This window comes from Sabethes cyaneus, chromosome 2, assembly GCF_943734655.1.
Source record: "Sabethes cyaneus chromosome 2, idSabCyanKW18_F2, whole genome shotgun sequence".
In the NCBI taxonomy this organism is placed as follows: Eukaryota; Metazoa; Arthropoda; class Insecta; order Diptera; family Culicidae; genus Sabethes; species Sabethes cyaneus.
Window position 1 is genome coordinate 190,442,549 of NC_071354.1, and position 15,492 is coordinate 190,458,040.

The 15,492-nt window shown below is 39.8% G+C and overlaps 1 protein-coding gene across 1 annotated transcript; it reads left to right on the top strand.

Moving 5' to 3' along the window:
* Positions 1-341: 341 nt before the first annotated feature.
* Positions 342-2,584, top strand: LOC128738085 (uncharacterized). The gene is made up of 4 exons (XM_053832931.1): positions 342-427; positions 1,582-1,805; positions 1,868-2,415; positions 2,481-2,584. Exons 1-3 carry the CDS (start codon positions 361-363, stop codon positions 2,357-2,359), a joined length of 783 nt encoding a protein of 260 aa, XP_053688906.1. The 5' UTR covers positions 342-360; the 3' UTR covers positions 2,360-2,415; positions 2,481-2,584.
* Positions 2,585-15,492: the final 12,908 nt, after the last annotated feature.

Genomic DNA, 15,492 nt, shown 5'->3' on the forward strand with positions numbered 1-15,492 from the left:
TAGATACTAGGAATAGGTTTGGTGGAGAGCTTTGGTTGGATCTCATGTGTATGTCATACGTTCAGATCCCTGTCTACCATAAGCCACAAGTTGCTTGCGTCGATCCTTCGTCTAATAAATGGGTAATTCTAACTGCGGTGAAGTAGTAGTTTCCAATTTTTGCAGTGGTGATGGCAACCGTTCACTGCTGAGACAGTTGTATTAGTATAAACATCTGACTTCCCTATTTTTAGTACTATTTTGTTATTAAATACTGCTTCAAAACAAATGTGAATCACATCACAGTCGTCGGTTAAAATAAAATCACGGTTATTTGAAGATTGCAAAGCTACAGGTATTGACTATTTAGAATAGAATAGTATGGATGAATACGTAAGAGATCTGTTACAAAAATGGGAACTAGAAGAACTGATACCAAAATTTGGAGGTGAGTGAAAGTTTATTTTTGTATTTTATAAAAAATTGGAAAATTCATTTTTTAAAACCGAGCACAATAAATACACAACTAAACTATAGTTTAAGTACGATTCAAGAATTCTATTTTACTATCTGAAAATTGACTCGTCGATCATCCATGCTCTTATATTTCTATCGAAATCGATTATGTTTAATCAGCAGTCTAACGATTTCTGAATTTTATACGGGATTACTGTATTATTGTAAGGAAACTTCCACTTCAAACAGCTTGAATATAACATGACTCGAGATAACGTAAATTTTTAGTGGACAATTAAAAGATCAAAAACTAAGCATTTTATAAGTTCAAAAGATTTTTGAATTAAGATTAAAGAAACATACTCTTGATTTCCTGTCCTAGCGGCTGATCTGATAATCGAAGAAAAGGATTTCGAGGATCATAGTCTGTGCAATATACAAAAACAGTACATAATTAATGTTGAAACTAGGCTTTCCTGGTGTAGGATATATTATGGTTCATTTAAAACTAAACGCAAGCGCTTTGAGAACTCTTATTAACCGAAAATGGATAAAGCTCTCTATATTTGGTTCAGGCAGAAATGGCAAACGCTTGTCCCAGTAAGTCAACAGATGCTACAAATACAGACAAAGACGATTTTCAACCAAATAGTTAAAGAAAGATCTAAGTCATTTATTTTTTGTTTTTCGGGAAAGAGTAAATGCCTCATGTGACAATTGAAAAATTAGTTGTACTGAATATGTCCATTATTTTTGATTAACAACTCAAGTAAGCCGCAGGTTTTGTATAACTCAAAGAATATTCTGGGAAGGATTGCAATGATAGGAGAAGAAAGTTTCCAATTGAAATTATACTTTTTTTCAATAGAAAAGAGTTTTAGAGTATTCCCAGGAATTTTTTTGGCTCCAAAATAGAAAACCTAGTTGAACCAGATTACAACAGGAGCCAATTATAATCGAATTTAAACCCAACGATATCAACAGTTAAAATACGACAGGGTAATGTACCTGGGAGTAGGAAATTGAAAAATTTAAAATTGCTTTAAATATCTATAAATTCAATTTATAACATGTTATAATATATTTGGTTCATTAATCTTTTTGTAAAAAAAATTGATCTTTGCTTTCCTCTGGTTCCATTTTTAGATGAAGAGGTGAACGAAAAAGCCTTTAAATGTTTAACAGAAGACATCATCCGTGAGCTAATTCCAAAGCTCGGCAAACGTGCTATTTTTAACAAAGCCTACAAAGAATTCCGCGAGCAGCAATTGGTGATTGAGGACACCAAAGAAGACGAAAGTGAATATACGCCAGAGTTTGAAACAATTAAAAATGTTTTAACGGACAAAAACATCGAGAAGTTAAGTCAAGTAAGTGTTTGTGTATGATCATAAGCTGTAAGGTCATAGTAACTTTTACATTGATTTTCAAGGCAGATTTTCCCCCCGATGTCTCCGACGTAAAATCTACAACCGGCCCATTACGGAATCCACCGGGTGACACCGATAGAAACGAGAAGCAGTCAAATGAAAACCTGAACGAAAATCAGTTAGTACCAACTATTCCGTTGAGCATTGAGCCGTTAACTGAACCTTCTGAAAGTGATCTGCAAACCATGGAAGCTTTGCGTAGTATACTCAATGCTAGTTACAGTAGCAGTCACTTACTAAACAAGGATTTTCTTACGCCAACGCACCGCAAGGAGCTAAGTGATGAAGTCATTAAATTCCTTTACAACAAAAATGAGGGCAACTTAAGTGCAGGTCTGCTCACAGGGTGGGCACGAGCAGTAGAGTTCGTTTTCACTGACGAAGTAGCGGCGATTTATTTCCGCCAATCACCGGACGGTTCCCGGTGGGCCGGAAAGCTGTACGATTCCTATCAAAGGCGGCAGGAACTACAAAGTAAACCGGAGAAAGGTTGAAAGAGAAGTAATTGGAGAATATTGCATATGTTTAACCAGATTCAAATGCTTTGAAGGTAACTAATTATTTATTCAAAATGTTTCGACTATCTTGTGCTGACAGAGTAATTACGCATTTTAGATGCTTTTGGAATCAATATCAAACTTGACAGCTACAACGTAAGGTACTGGCTAGATTGGCGGCTGATGTGATGATATGCGGAAAGTAATGATCGTCAAGAAAACCTTAATTTACTGTAGGGTGGTCTTACTTAATGAGTATGAAATACATGAATAAATTCTTAGTATGTTTCCTAAAAGAAAAAGTATATACGTAAACATACTTAGTAAATTGGTCATTAAATAGAAAATCAGATCATCAGCTTGATAGTGGTTGTTTAGGCAGACCTCGCCATCTACCTAATCAGGAAGTGAGCCCTGTTTCTTCATTTCCAGTAACGATGACAGTAAAGTGCCAGATTTCTACAACGTAACAACAAGAGGAGGTTAAAAAGGCAATCAGTGAGCTGAAAAACGGTAAGGCTGTTGGGAAGGAAGGTATCCCGGCTGAACTTCTAAAAGCGGGGAGCGAGCGGCTGTACGAAGCAATCCACCGGATCATTTTCAGGATCTGGGAGGAAGAACAAATGCCGGAGGAGTGGTTGGATGGCCTCGTTTGCCCAATTTTCAAAAAGGGACATCGACTGGAGTGTAAAAACTATCGAGGAATTCCATTGCTCAATTCTGCCTATTAGGTGCTTTCCCGTATCCTGTTCTGCAGACTGAGACCGTTAGCAGAGTCCTTCGTCGGCGAGTACCAAGCTGGTTTTCGTGAGAGTCGCTCCACGACGGATCAGCTGTTTACCCTGCGTCAGTTGCTAGACAAGTTCCGGGAGTACAACTGGCAGACACACCATGTGTTTGTGGACTTTAAAGCGGCGTACGATTCAGTTACGAAAGGTACGAAATGAGCTGTGGCAGATAATGCTAGAACATGGTTTTCCGACGAAACTAGTTACGCTGATTCGTGCGACGCTGGACGGATCCAAATCAAGCGGTAGAATAGCGGGACCTCAGCTGCTTTCGTGACGTTGGATGGACTGAAGCAAGGGGATGCACTCTCTAACCTGCTATTCAACATTGCCTTGGAAAGTGCATTACGAAGGACAAATGTGGAATGTAAATATCATCATGAAATCTCACATGCTTCTTGGTTTTGCGGATGACGTCGATATCATCGGAATCAACCGTAGAGCAGTGGAAGAGGCTTTTAAGGCCTTTTAAAATGGAAGCGGGGAGATTGGGACTTACCATTAACACCGATAAAACGAAGTACATGGTTGCTGGTAGGGAACGTGCGAGCCCAAGTGGTGTTGGTGCCGAGGTGGAGTGAGATGGGGAACGATATGAAGTAGTGGAGGAATTTATATACCTTGGTACACTCGTGACATGTGACAACGATGTAAGCCGCGAAGTGAAACGACGAGTTGCAGCTGCGAATCGGGCTTTCTACGGATTACGTAGCCAGCTGAAGTCCCATAGTTTGCAAATTCACACAAAACTGGTGCTCTATAGAACACTAATCCTCCCAGTGGCCCTCTACGGACACGAATCATGGACGTTAAAGGAAGCTGATCGGCGAGTGCTCAGGGTTTTTGAGCGTAACATTCTGCGATCTATACTTGGTGACAAAATGGAAAATGGAGTGTGGCTCAGACGCATGAATCACGAGCTGTACCAAGTATACAAATATGTTGATATAGTGAAGGTAGTGCAATGTGGCATGCTGCGGTGGGCTGGACACGTGGCCAGAATGCCTGACGAAAGAGTAACCAAAACTATTTTCAGCAGAGAACCAGGAAGAGGCCGTAGACTCCGAGACAGACCCTGCACCCGGTGGGTGTGTGCTGTCGAACACGATGCACGTTCAGCTGGTGTTCGTGGGGATTAGAGAACGGCAGCTCAGGACCGACGGTACTGGAGGACCATAATTCGTTCGGAGCAGGATCGGTAACGAACCGTTGCCACTAAAGAAACAAAAAAAGAACAACAAAATTAGATGAGAAAATGAAAAGTTCCTTAAAATTTAGATTCCCCTGCGATAATCCACTGATGTATTCAGAAAGCATTCAATAGTTCCAATATGGTTTAAACTATTTATTTTTCATTTATTTGTTATTTATTCATATTATTCATCAGACAATTAGGGTCTAAATAAACACTTAAATAAATAATCTACTACTACTAGCAATAACATTAATTGTAATGGCAAGAACAGGTTAGCGATAGTCACGAAATGGTTCATCTAAACCAGAATCACTAAAACAGTTAAATATTCGATTCAAGAAAGCGATTGGTTGCAACCTCCAGCATCGAATAAACAATGGCATAATAGAGCGATTTGAAGCAAAGAGGACCATTGAATTCATTGGCGATCTTAAATATGAACTCAAAACTACGATTGGACTTCTAAATTTCGGTAGAAATGTGGGATTACAAACTTATGCTCTCGTCAAGTATTACATCAAGTTTTTTTGCCTGTTGTACCCTATTCAGTTTGGCTCCGAAAACTTCGTAATCAAAATGATTTAATTTCTAGTAAAGTGCGGTAAAAGCTGATGACGCAGCACTTCTCCTCAATCAGAATCAAGCTATTACTTACGCTCTCTAAAACAAGTCACTAAAAAAGTCCACACGCCCATGTAACTTTCTGCAGTCCTGGATTCGTTTGACTGAAAGAAAGATTTTCAAGTCACCAGCAAAAATCCATCCTCCTCTATCGAATAGTAGCGCTGTGCCATTTAGGATAGATGAAAAACAGTAGTGGTCCCAGATTACTACACTGTGGTACTCTAGAGTGTTGTTCGTCAAATTGTGTATCCATAAGATTTTTGTTCTTTCAATCTTCAGAATCGTGTGGTAATCTTCTATACCTATAAAGAAGGATTTCTGTCTGTCTGTCTGTCTGTCTGTCTGTCTGTCTGTCCTGTGTTCCTTATAGAATCAAAAACTACTGAACCAATCGGCGTGAAAATTTGCATGTAGAGGTTTTTGGGGCCAGGAAAGGTTTTAGTGATGGTTAGAGACCCCTCCCCCCACTAAGAGGGGGGGGGGGGCTCCCATACAAATGAAACACAAATTTCTGCATAACTCGAGAACTAATCAAGCAAATAGAACCAAATTTGGCATGTGGGTGTTTTCGGTGACAAGAATTTATTCTAGGGTAATTTGAGACCTCTCCCCTCTTTATAAGGGGAATCATCACTCCTCTCCCCTTTAAGAGGGGGGGTTTCCATACAAATTTCCTCATAACTCGAGAACTGATCAAGCAAATGGAACCAAATTTGGCATGTGAAAGTTTTCGAGGGCAAGAAAATTTTCTATGTTGAATTAGGACCCCTCCTCACTTTAAGAGGGGGGGCTCCTGTACAAATGAAATACCAATTTCCTCATAACTCGAGAACTAATCAAGAAAATGGAACCAAATTTGGCATGTGTGTGGTTTTGGAGACAAAATTTTTTTCTATGATGAATAAGAACCTCTCCCCACTTTAGGAGGGGGGGCTCCTATACAAATTAAATACAAATTTCCTCATAACTCGAGAACTAATCAAGCAAATAGAACCAAATTTGGCATGTGGGTGTTTTCGGTGACAAGAATTTATTCTATGGTAAATTGAGACCCCTCTCTCTTTATAAGGGGAATTGTAACTCCTCTCCCCTTTAAGAGGGGGGGCTTCCATACAAATTTCCTCATAACTCGAGAACTAATCCAGCAAATGGAACCAAATTTGGCATGTAGGTGTTTTTGGAGGCAAGAATTTTTTCTATGATGAATAAGAACCTCTCCCCACTTTAGGAGGAGGGGCTGCTATACAAATGAAATACAAATTTCCTCATAACTCGAGAACTAATCAAGCAAATGGAACCAAATTTGGCATGTGAAGGTTTTCGAGAGCAAGAAAATTTTCTATGGTGAATAAGGACCCCTCCCCACTTTAAGAGGAGGGGTTCCTGTACAAATGAAATACAAATTTCCTCATAACTCGAGAACTAATCAAGCGAATTGAACCAAATTTGGCATATGTGTGTTTTTGGAGACAATTTTTTTTTCAATGATGAATTGGGACCCCTCCCCACTTTAGGAGGGGGGTCCTATACAAACGAAATACAAATTTCCTCATAACTCGAGAACTAATCCAGCAAATGGAACCAAATTTGGCGTGTAGGTGTTTTTGGAGGCAAGAATTTTTTCTGTGATGAATTAGGACCTCTTCCCACATTAGGAGGGGGGGCTCCAATACAAATGAAATACAAATTTCCCCATAACTCGAGAACTAATCAAGCAAATAGAACCAAATTCGGCATGTGGAGGTTTTTGGAGGCAAAAATATTTTCTACGGTGAATTAGGATCCTTCCACACTTCAAGAGGGGGGGCTTCTACACAAATGAAATACAAATTTCCTCATAATTCGAGAACTAATCAAGCAAATGGAACCATATTTGGCATGTGGGTGTTTTAGATGGCAGAATTTTTTTTCTGTGGTGTATTACGACCCCTTTCCCTTTTAAGAGGGTGGGCTCCCATACAAATGAAATACAAATTTCCTTATAATTTGAGTACTAATCAAGCAAATGGAACCAAATTTAGCATGTAGGAGATTTTTGAGTCTTGAATTTATTTTATGATAGTTAGAGACCTCTCACCCCTGTGGTAGGGGGATATGGACTCTCATACAAATAAAACAGAAATTTTTGCGAAACTCAAAAACTAATCCAATTCGAGAAATTCGAGACTCTTCCATTAAAACATTAATCAATAACAAGACCACAAAAACTATCTATAGTAACACTAGATCATTCAGGACGAGCCGGTCGCGAGTGTTGCCGGTGACCCGCCGTCGGAAGCGCCGCCCACTGCGGGGGCTTGCAAAACTCGAGATAGTGACAAAGATCATCCGAGATTCATGATTTATGTACAACACAGGTTAATTTGTGGCAATACGAAGTTTGTCGGGTCAGCTAGTAATTTATATAATTTAATTTACCTTACCACCATAAGAAAGAGCTTCTCAAGAAAAATGGATGAAAATGGATCAAAGATGAAAAAAAGTTTTATTTTAATTATTCAGAAACAATGCCAACAACTAACTTTCCCGCTCAGTTAGCTCCGGGGTACGCTGCTGACCTAACAAGTCAGTTGTCGTATGTTAGTGTCTCGGCTGGGCGGTGCCGCTACAAAGTTAGTAGGATCTTTGCACTAGCTCCGTAATTTTCCTGTACTCTAATAACCGCCTGCGAAGTCTGTCGATAATGAAGGGACAAGTTCTAAAGGACGTTTATACTCATGGCTTTGCTTTGCTTTGCCAACAACTAGCACAACGATTTTCATTAGACAATAGAACCAGTAATGTAATAATCATTCTTCCTACGATTTCGTAAACTGACAAACTACTAGTTTCCTTTGAAAGGAAATACTTATTGACCGAAACGCTGGACAATAAAAACAGTCGTGTTCAACATTACTTTTTGACTAGGTTCCCAAATGATCTTCCAATATAACCAAGCTTAATATTTTGAGTATAGACATTAAAATTCATACCAAAATCTGCTTCTAAAAACATACTATTTTTGATTGAGCGGTTGCATGCTATTCGAATAACATGAATTAAAATAACACCTAAATATACTTACATAGACCAACTATTTCGGTTCTATCTAAACGCTGTGAATAATAATCAGTAATCAACATAATACGAATAACTGATACGAACTGATTTTATATCGCTTGGTGATAAAAAATCCGCAAAGTAGAGAAAACGTTGAATTGGTTAACCAAAAAAAATAATAAAATTCAGCATTTAAAAGCCGCCCTCGGAACGTTCCGTTGTTTTGCCGAATTGCAGAAGTCACTCTATTTATTTTCGAAAAATATTATAAACCAACCATATTTAAACGCGCTTGTGTGAGTCACTTAGCATAAACTTTTGCCGTGTAGTATCAACTATCTAGACTCAACATTCAGCAAATTTATAATTCTCCCTACCTGCCCGTACTGTATGTCGCTCTGCCCGAGGTTTACCATAACGCGTCGCTTGTTCGCTACCCATGCACAGTACGGTAGTGCTGTGTGTTATTTATCTTATTTCATGAATATTCATCAGTGCATGAATATTCCGAAAAAATACATAGAATAAATTGAATGCAGTACTCGGTCAAAACAAGATAAATTGAATAGCTACCTGTGTATAACGTGTGCTTTCGCCGCTCGCTGTTTGGAATCGTCTCATCATCATAGGGTCGGTGTTCGGAAAATCGATAGAGTGGAACCGGGCGTTCAATGCCAAAACCAAACCAACGACGACTAAGTACTCCAGAGCTCGGCTAGCTTCGATGCGGGGTGAGCTTTTCTCGGGCGGCGGCTTGCCCATATTCATGTATTACCTGCATGTACCTAATAAATGCTGCACTCGTAATTACACTCGTCTAATTTCCATGGGGAATAATAATGATAGTCTTTGCGTACACGCGGAAGGTAATTCTAAATTCTGACAAGAGTGAAACTTTTTTACGCTGATGTATACCGACCTAACTCGATAATTTTCAATAACAAGATCCGCCGTTACCAGGAATGCCCCTAGCGGGTATATTTAGTTTATAAGGTTAGCAACATGACGCTTCCTCATCATCGTGTTATCTCGTATGTTATTTTGCTTTGAGATCGAAGCTGTAAATCAGGAGGTTGCGATATCAAACATGCTATTTACTTTTACTACAAAACATGTTACCTGCAAAAAATATTCTAATAACATTTGCTGATACCTACATACCTACTGAATTGCTATCATATTTATGAAATAGCTGGAAATGTGTTACCGTTCACTAACCCGTTATCACAACCGTTGTTAGAAAATCTGGTAACAAAATATTCTATAGGTATCAGCACGGGTGTCTCGAGCAACAAGTTGCTCACCAGTGTGTGGAAGATTTGCGCCTCAATTTTCCTTATAAACGGGATTTTATTTTATTCTTCCTGAAAACATATTTTTCGTTTTACTTTTGATCTAAAAGGGAAATATAATTGAAAACAAGTTGATATATTACACCGTTTTCGAGTAATCTATAGACAAATTTCATAATAAACTGCGTAAAAATTAACTACTATATTAAGAAAAAGAAAGTTCTAATGGCACATCGAAATTTGGGCTGTTATTTTTATAGAAAGCGTTCATAACTGTCGTCAACTTGTAACATTCAGATGAATTTCATGATAAGTATTACTTTATTGATGGCTTAATGGCCTCCTAAAAACTTATAGATTCGAACATCCAATGAGCGTACTTTGGGGCTATAGATAATAAGAAAAAATGAAAAACATGCATTACTACGTTATCAACAATGAACAACTCGTCAAATCGACCTAAAATGGATAAAAATAAATTCCTGGAGGGATTTCATGAAGTTCGACATACATATTGCAGGGGCTTCTATCCAAACATGTTAATGGTCTCATAAGGCTCCACAGGAACCTGCTCCAGAGTGGACATTCCGAAGCCTACTCGTTGAATGGACTCAAAATGGATAAACATCAACTCCTCGAGTGATTTCATGAATTCTGATACCAATATTGTGTGGTTTTATTGACAATTGTACAAATTTGTCTTGGTTCTGGAACATAGCCCCGGAGATCCGGATTTACGGGAACCAGACGTGGTCCCAAGCCTGGCATTTCTCGCACTCTAGAAATAGATAAATTTTCATAACTTTTCACGGTACAAGATCCAAAATAGGTCAAGAATTGATAAAGTTAGAAGCGTTTCGGTGGGGTAAAAAAATTCGACCCCCCCCCCCCCTTGCTGGTACAAGCGATCTGATGAGGGCAAATGGTTTATTTCCACTAGTTAGGAGCATTCTATGAGTTGGCTGAGTTGAGCTAAACCTTGATGTTCTAGGCAATAAAGTCTGAAAAGGTACCCGGGTACCCAACCGAAAACATAACGGTTAATAACGGGTGGCAACTAAAATTTTGGAATTTTTTCGCGGCCCTTATGCTCAACAACAAACGAGCTCAGAGAGAAATGAGAGTATTTATGTGTGAACTCTCTCTCTCCTCTTTTTGTTAATATTTTTTGTTATGTTTATACTTGCCCAGTTTGCCCTGTTTACCATACCCTAAGATGCCTAACAACTATTCGCAAGCAAGGTAGTGGAAGACCAGCCAAAATTATGGACGCAGAAGGACATTGTTCTCTTTTTTGTTTCTTCAGCAACAAGCCCTCTAGTTTGGCTATCAATTAAGATGCACCAGTCGAATGTTTAAAGAAAATTTTGATCCCGTTTCTTCAAAAACATCATACAGATGGGCAATACGTGTTTTCAAAAATTTCAATGCAGAATAACAATACACCAAGCTTAAACTGTAGCACAAGTATATTTTTGATAAGTGCGCCTTTGAATAACAATATAACCGACATCGTTTTGTATCTCTCACAGTCTTTGAAAGTTCTCAACTATGTAGCTCTCCGTTACTCGGAACATTCGGCATGGGCAAAGGCGACAAAATAAGGACATGGAATAGAGACTTGGTACCTGGAATGGAACCGCAAATCGCTGAATTTCGTTGGTGGCGACAAGGTGCCGCTCGATCACTTAGAACCTCGAAAGTTTAGCATCGTGGCACTGCAGGAGATCTGTCGCAAAGGCGAGAAGGTGTGGAGGATCCGAGGCGGCAACGCCCAATTTTTCCAGTACGGTGGAGCAACCAACGAGTTGGAAATGGGCTTCGTAGCAGGGACGTTAAATGTACTGGTTGGTGATAAAAATTTGAAGACTTTTACCATTTTATCTTGCTACCAGTCTTGCGACATGTTACTAGTACACAAGCACCGGAAAGAAATGCACGAACACCGAAAACATCTTTTGTTCTACATGTCAGACACTCTTCGATATGCGGGAAAAAGTGTCACCAGTCTTGGAGACACTTTTTTGTATTCTCTTTTGCTGCTTTGAGTCCGTAAGCCGTAATACAGCTTTCCCCCAAACAACACGGTTTTACATAAGAAGGTTCCCAATACATCTTATTCTCAATTACTTCTCTATACTATTTCAACTATAACTGTAAGCATAAAGCGGCTAATGCATGTCATTTCTACACGACATTTTGCGTGAATGGTCGGCTAACGTATGAAAATGTTTGCTTATTATCATGTACATATTCTGACTAGTCTCGACACTTATAAGATAGGCACTGCCGGTACAGAAACAGTACAGAGCGATGGTATTGGTTAAGAGTCTGACATGGCATTGCATGCTGGTAAATGTAATAGCAAAAGTGTAACCGTTTCGGTCCCTGCTTCGTAGTATTGGGTAAAATGAAGGATCGCGTAATGGACTGGAAAGCGATCAACGAGAGCATGTGCGTGTTGATGATAAAATACCGTTTCTTCAACTACACCATCATAAACGTATATTGTCCACACGAACGTTGGAGGTAACGTACGACAGCTACTCACGACGGGACATCAAGATCGTCATCGGGGATATGAACGCCCAGATCGGCAGGGAAGCAATGCATAGACCGGTCATCGTGCCCCATAGCCTGCACACCGACACGAACGATAACGGCCAGCGATGCATCACCTTGCAGCTTCCCGAGACTTGGTGATCAGAAGCACTTTCTTTTCCTACAAAAATATTCACAAAGCCTCCTGGAAATCACCTGACCAACGAACTTCGAACCAAATCGACCATATTCTCATCGAGGACCGGTTTTTCTCGAACATCACCAACGTACGCTCCCTACGGGGTGCGGATATCGACTCGGATCATTACCAAGTATCAGTCCACGTGCGCATAAATCTATCGACGGTTTATACCTCGCGACAAAGCCGCCGTACTCGGTTAAACATTCGGCACCTAAACAACCCGCCAGTTGCCGAAAACTACGCGCGCGTACCGGATGAAGCTCTGCCTTCTTCTGTGGAGCAAGATACTACGACCCTCGAAAACGGATCGAGTATGATACGCTCAGCCGTCAACGAAATGATTAGTTTGATGGCAAATGCCAACAACAGATAGAGAGGAAAAAAAACAGCTTGGAAAAACTGTCTAAGCCTATCAAGGAGAGAGAATTTGGCCAAGTATCGACGAGCGCGGAATGAGTTGACCATGATGCTGAGGAGGAAAAAGCGCCAGAAGGAGGCGGAAACTGCACCTCAACGGCGATATAGTAATAGGAGACGCAACGGAAGTTAACCTCGGAGCGTCTATAAACGACAATAGCGTGCCGGCTCCTTGATCGAAGCGTCTTGCGGAGGGAAAAGTAGGCTCGATGCGAGAGTGCCAGAAGCTATGCAGTCTTTAAATAAGCATTAAATATATTCTTAAACAAATGCTTTTTGGCATAATAACTTGGCCTCCCTCCAGAGGCTAGTGAACCTCTTAGGTTTAAAACTTCTCTAATAAAAAATGAGTTAAACGCCCCCACCTTACCCAAACGAAAATCCGGGCTACGACACTGGCTGGAAGAATCCGAAGATCACGCCACGGGAGATTCCACAGAGCTAGTCGTATAAATCTTTTTTGGACACGCTCGAGCCTGAAGTTCTGTGTTGCGTCGTTCGGTATCCATATTACGGAAGGTATCCATATTACGGATCCATTTCTCAAGGATCGGTCTAATCTAAAGAGAATAATATAACACCTGCAGGCGAAGCAGATCCGTAAAGCCTTCGGAATTATGGAGATGAATCTAAGTTGCCGATTTGCCTTTAAAATTGACATGCACTGCGCATGGAAGCTAAGCTTAGGATCCAATAAAATACCAAGTTCCGTTACATGGTTCGCTCAGTTGAGGATAGTACCGTCGATACGATGATCAGTCAGCTTATGTCAGCTCGTATATACTTCGGAGCGCACTTGAATCTTCTTATATATAAAAATGGATTTCTGTCGGGATATTCCTTATAGAATCAAAAACTACTGAACCAATCGGCGTGAAAATTTGCATGTAAAGGTTTTCGGGGCCAGGAAAGGTTTTAGTGATGGTTGAAGACCCCTCCGCCCACTAAGAGGAGGGGCTCCCATACAAATGAAACACAAATTTCTCCATAACTCGAGAACTAATCAGGCAAATGGAACCAAATTTGGCATATGGAGGTTTTTAGAGGCAAAAATATTTTCCACGGTGAATTAGGACCCCTCCCCACTTTAAGAGGGGGTGCTTCTACACAAATGAAATATTTTTTATGGTGAATTAGGACCCCTATCCACTTTAGGAGGGGGGGGCTCCTATACAAATGATAGTACAAATTTTCTCATAACCTAATTAATCAAATGGAACCAAATTTGACACGTAAGTAGTTTTGGAGACAAGATTTTTTTCTATGGTGAATTGAGACCCCTCTCCTCTTTAGAAAGCGAGTTATGGCCCATCTCCCCTTTAAGAGGGTGGGTTTCCATACAAATGAAATGCAAATTTCCTCTTATTTCGAGAACTAATCAAGCAAATGGAACCAAATTTGGCATGTGGGGGGCTTTGGAGGTAGGAATTTTTTTAATGATGGTTTGAGATCCCTCAAATGGTGGATAAGGACCCTCATACAAATAAAGCAGACATTTTTGCGTAACTCAAAAATTAACGGAACTCGAGAAATTTTGGACTCATTCATAAATCATTAGTCAGTAACAAGACTACCAGAAACTATCGATAGCAACATTAGATGATTCAGGGTGAGACGGACACAGGTCGCGAGTGTTGCCGGCGACCTGCGACCTCTATTACTTTCCTTCAGTTGGGTCACCCCTGCGAAATAGTACTTTCCACGAAAAGATTTTCCATGAAATGGTACATCCCGCGTAAGGTTTTTCGCGAAATGGTATTCTGCGAAACTCTGTATATTCCGCGTTATGGTCAACCGAGAATTGGTGTTTCGCAAAATGGTATTCGGCGAAATGATTTGTAATGATGGCGAATATTTAAATGCTATCCTCTTTATTTTATCAGGCTAAGCAAAAGGGGAGTTGTTTTCTACTTTATTGTGAGCAAAATTTGCATATTAAAATACCCATGAACTCCCCAGAAACTTGCAAAACTCGAGACAAAGGTCATCCGAGATTCACGATTTATTTACACACTTTAATTTGTGGCAATACGAAGTTTGTCGGGTCAGCTGGTCATATAATAAAACATCATACCCCAGAAAACCGTGTTTACATTTCAAATATACTAAAATATTGGGAGTAATTCACTTTCCGCACGAACGATAAAACTTCACGATGAAAGCATCGTGGTGTAGATCTCACCTCATTTTACTAGACGTGTAAATACTACGGTGAACATGAACAACGAGAGGAGGTGAATAACAATGTCATCACAGTTCACGGTGACACTTTCTTTCCGAATATTTCGCGACATTCTGAAAACGTTTGCTCACTGTAGAAAAAAGTGTTGGTCGTAATGTTTGCGTCAAACTCCATTTGTATTCAGGGGTTTTTGGGGCCGGGGAAGGTTTTCATGATGTTTTGAGATCCCTCCCCCCTCTAGAAGGGGGCTCCCATACAAATGAAATAATAATATGATAAAATATTGCTTTATTGGAAACTTTATGATTAATTCAGATAAATCAAATCTGCAACATTTTCTCGGCATAATTGCTATGGCAGGTAGAGGCAAAATGCAGAAAAAAATAAAAATATTTTCGATGTTATGAAAAAGAAATATACTTTCCGATTTTCGATCATAAAAATAATTCCCGTGTTGAGTGAATATTTCTGTAATATTAAACGGGTTGTTATGTGGAGTGAGCTTTACACAAGCTAAAGATTCATAGCTCACATTTGCGAATGCGCAAGTCGAACATCAACTGGCAATAAAATCATACTTTTTTATCTTGAACGGGTAATCGCAGCGCGATTAAATATTCCACTCCGTGGTTTGCCAACACCAACATATTTGCCAAAATAACGCTAAACCGCACTTTATCAGAACGAGCTTCGTTCATCGTGGTCCACTTGTGAAAGCCGCAATCGTATTTATTGTTCCTTGTTGTTAAACACATACAGCAACCACATACATGCATGCAACAGAACAACACCTGATTGATTTAGCTTTTTTTATGTTTCGTATCGATACACAATGTAACATATCAAATGA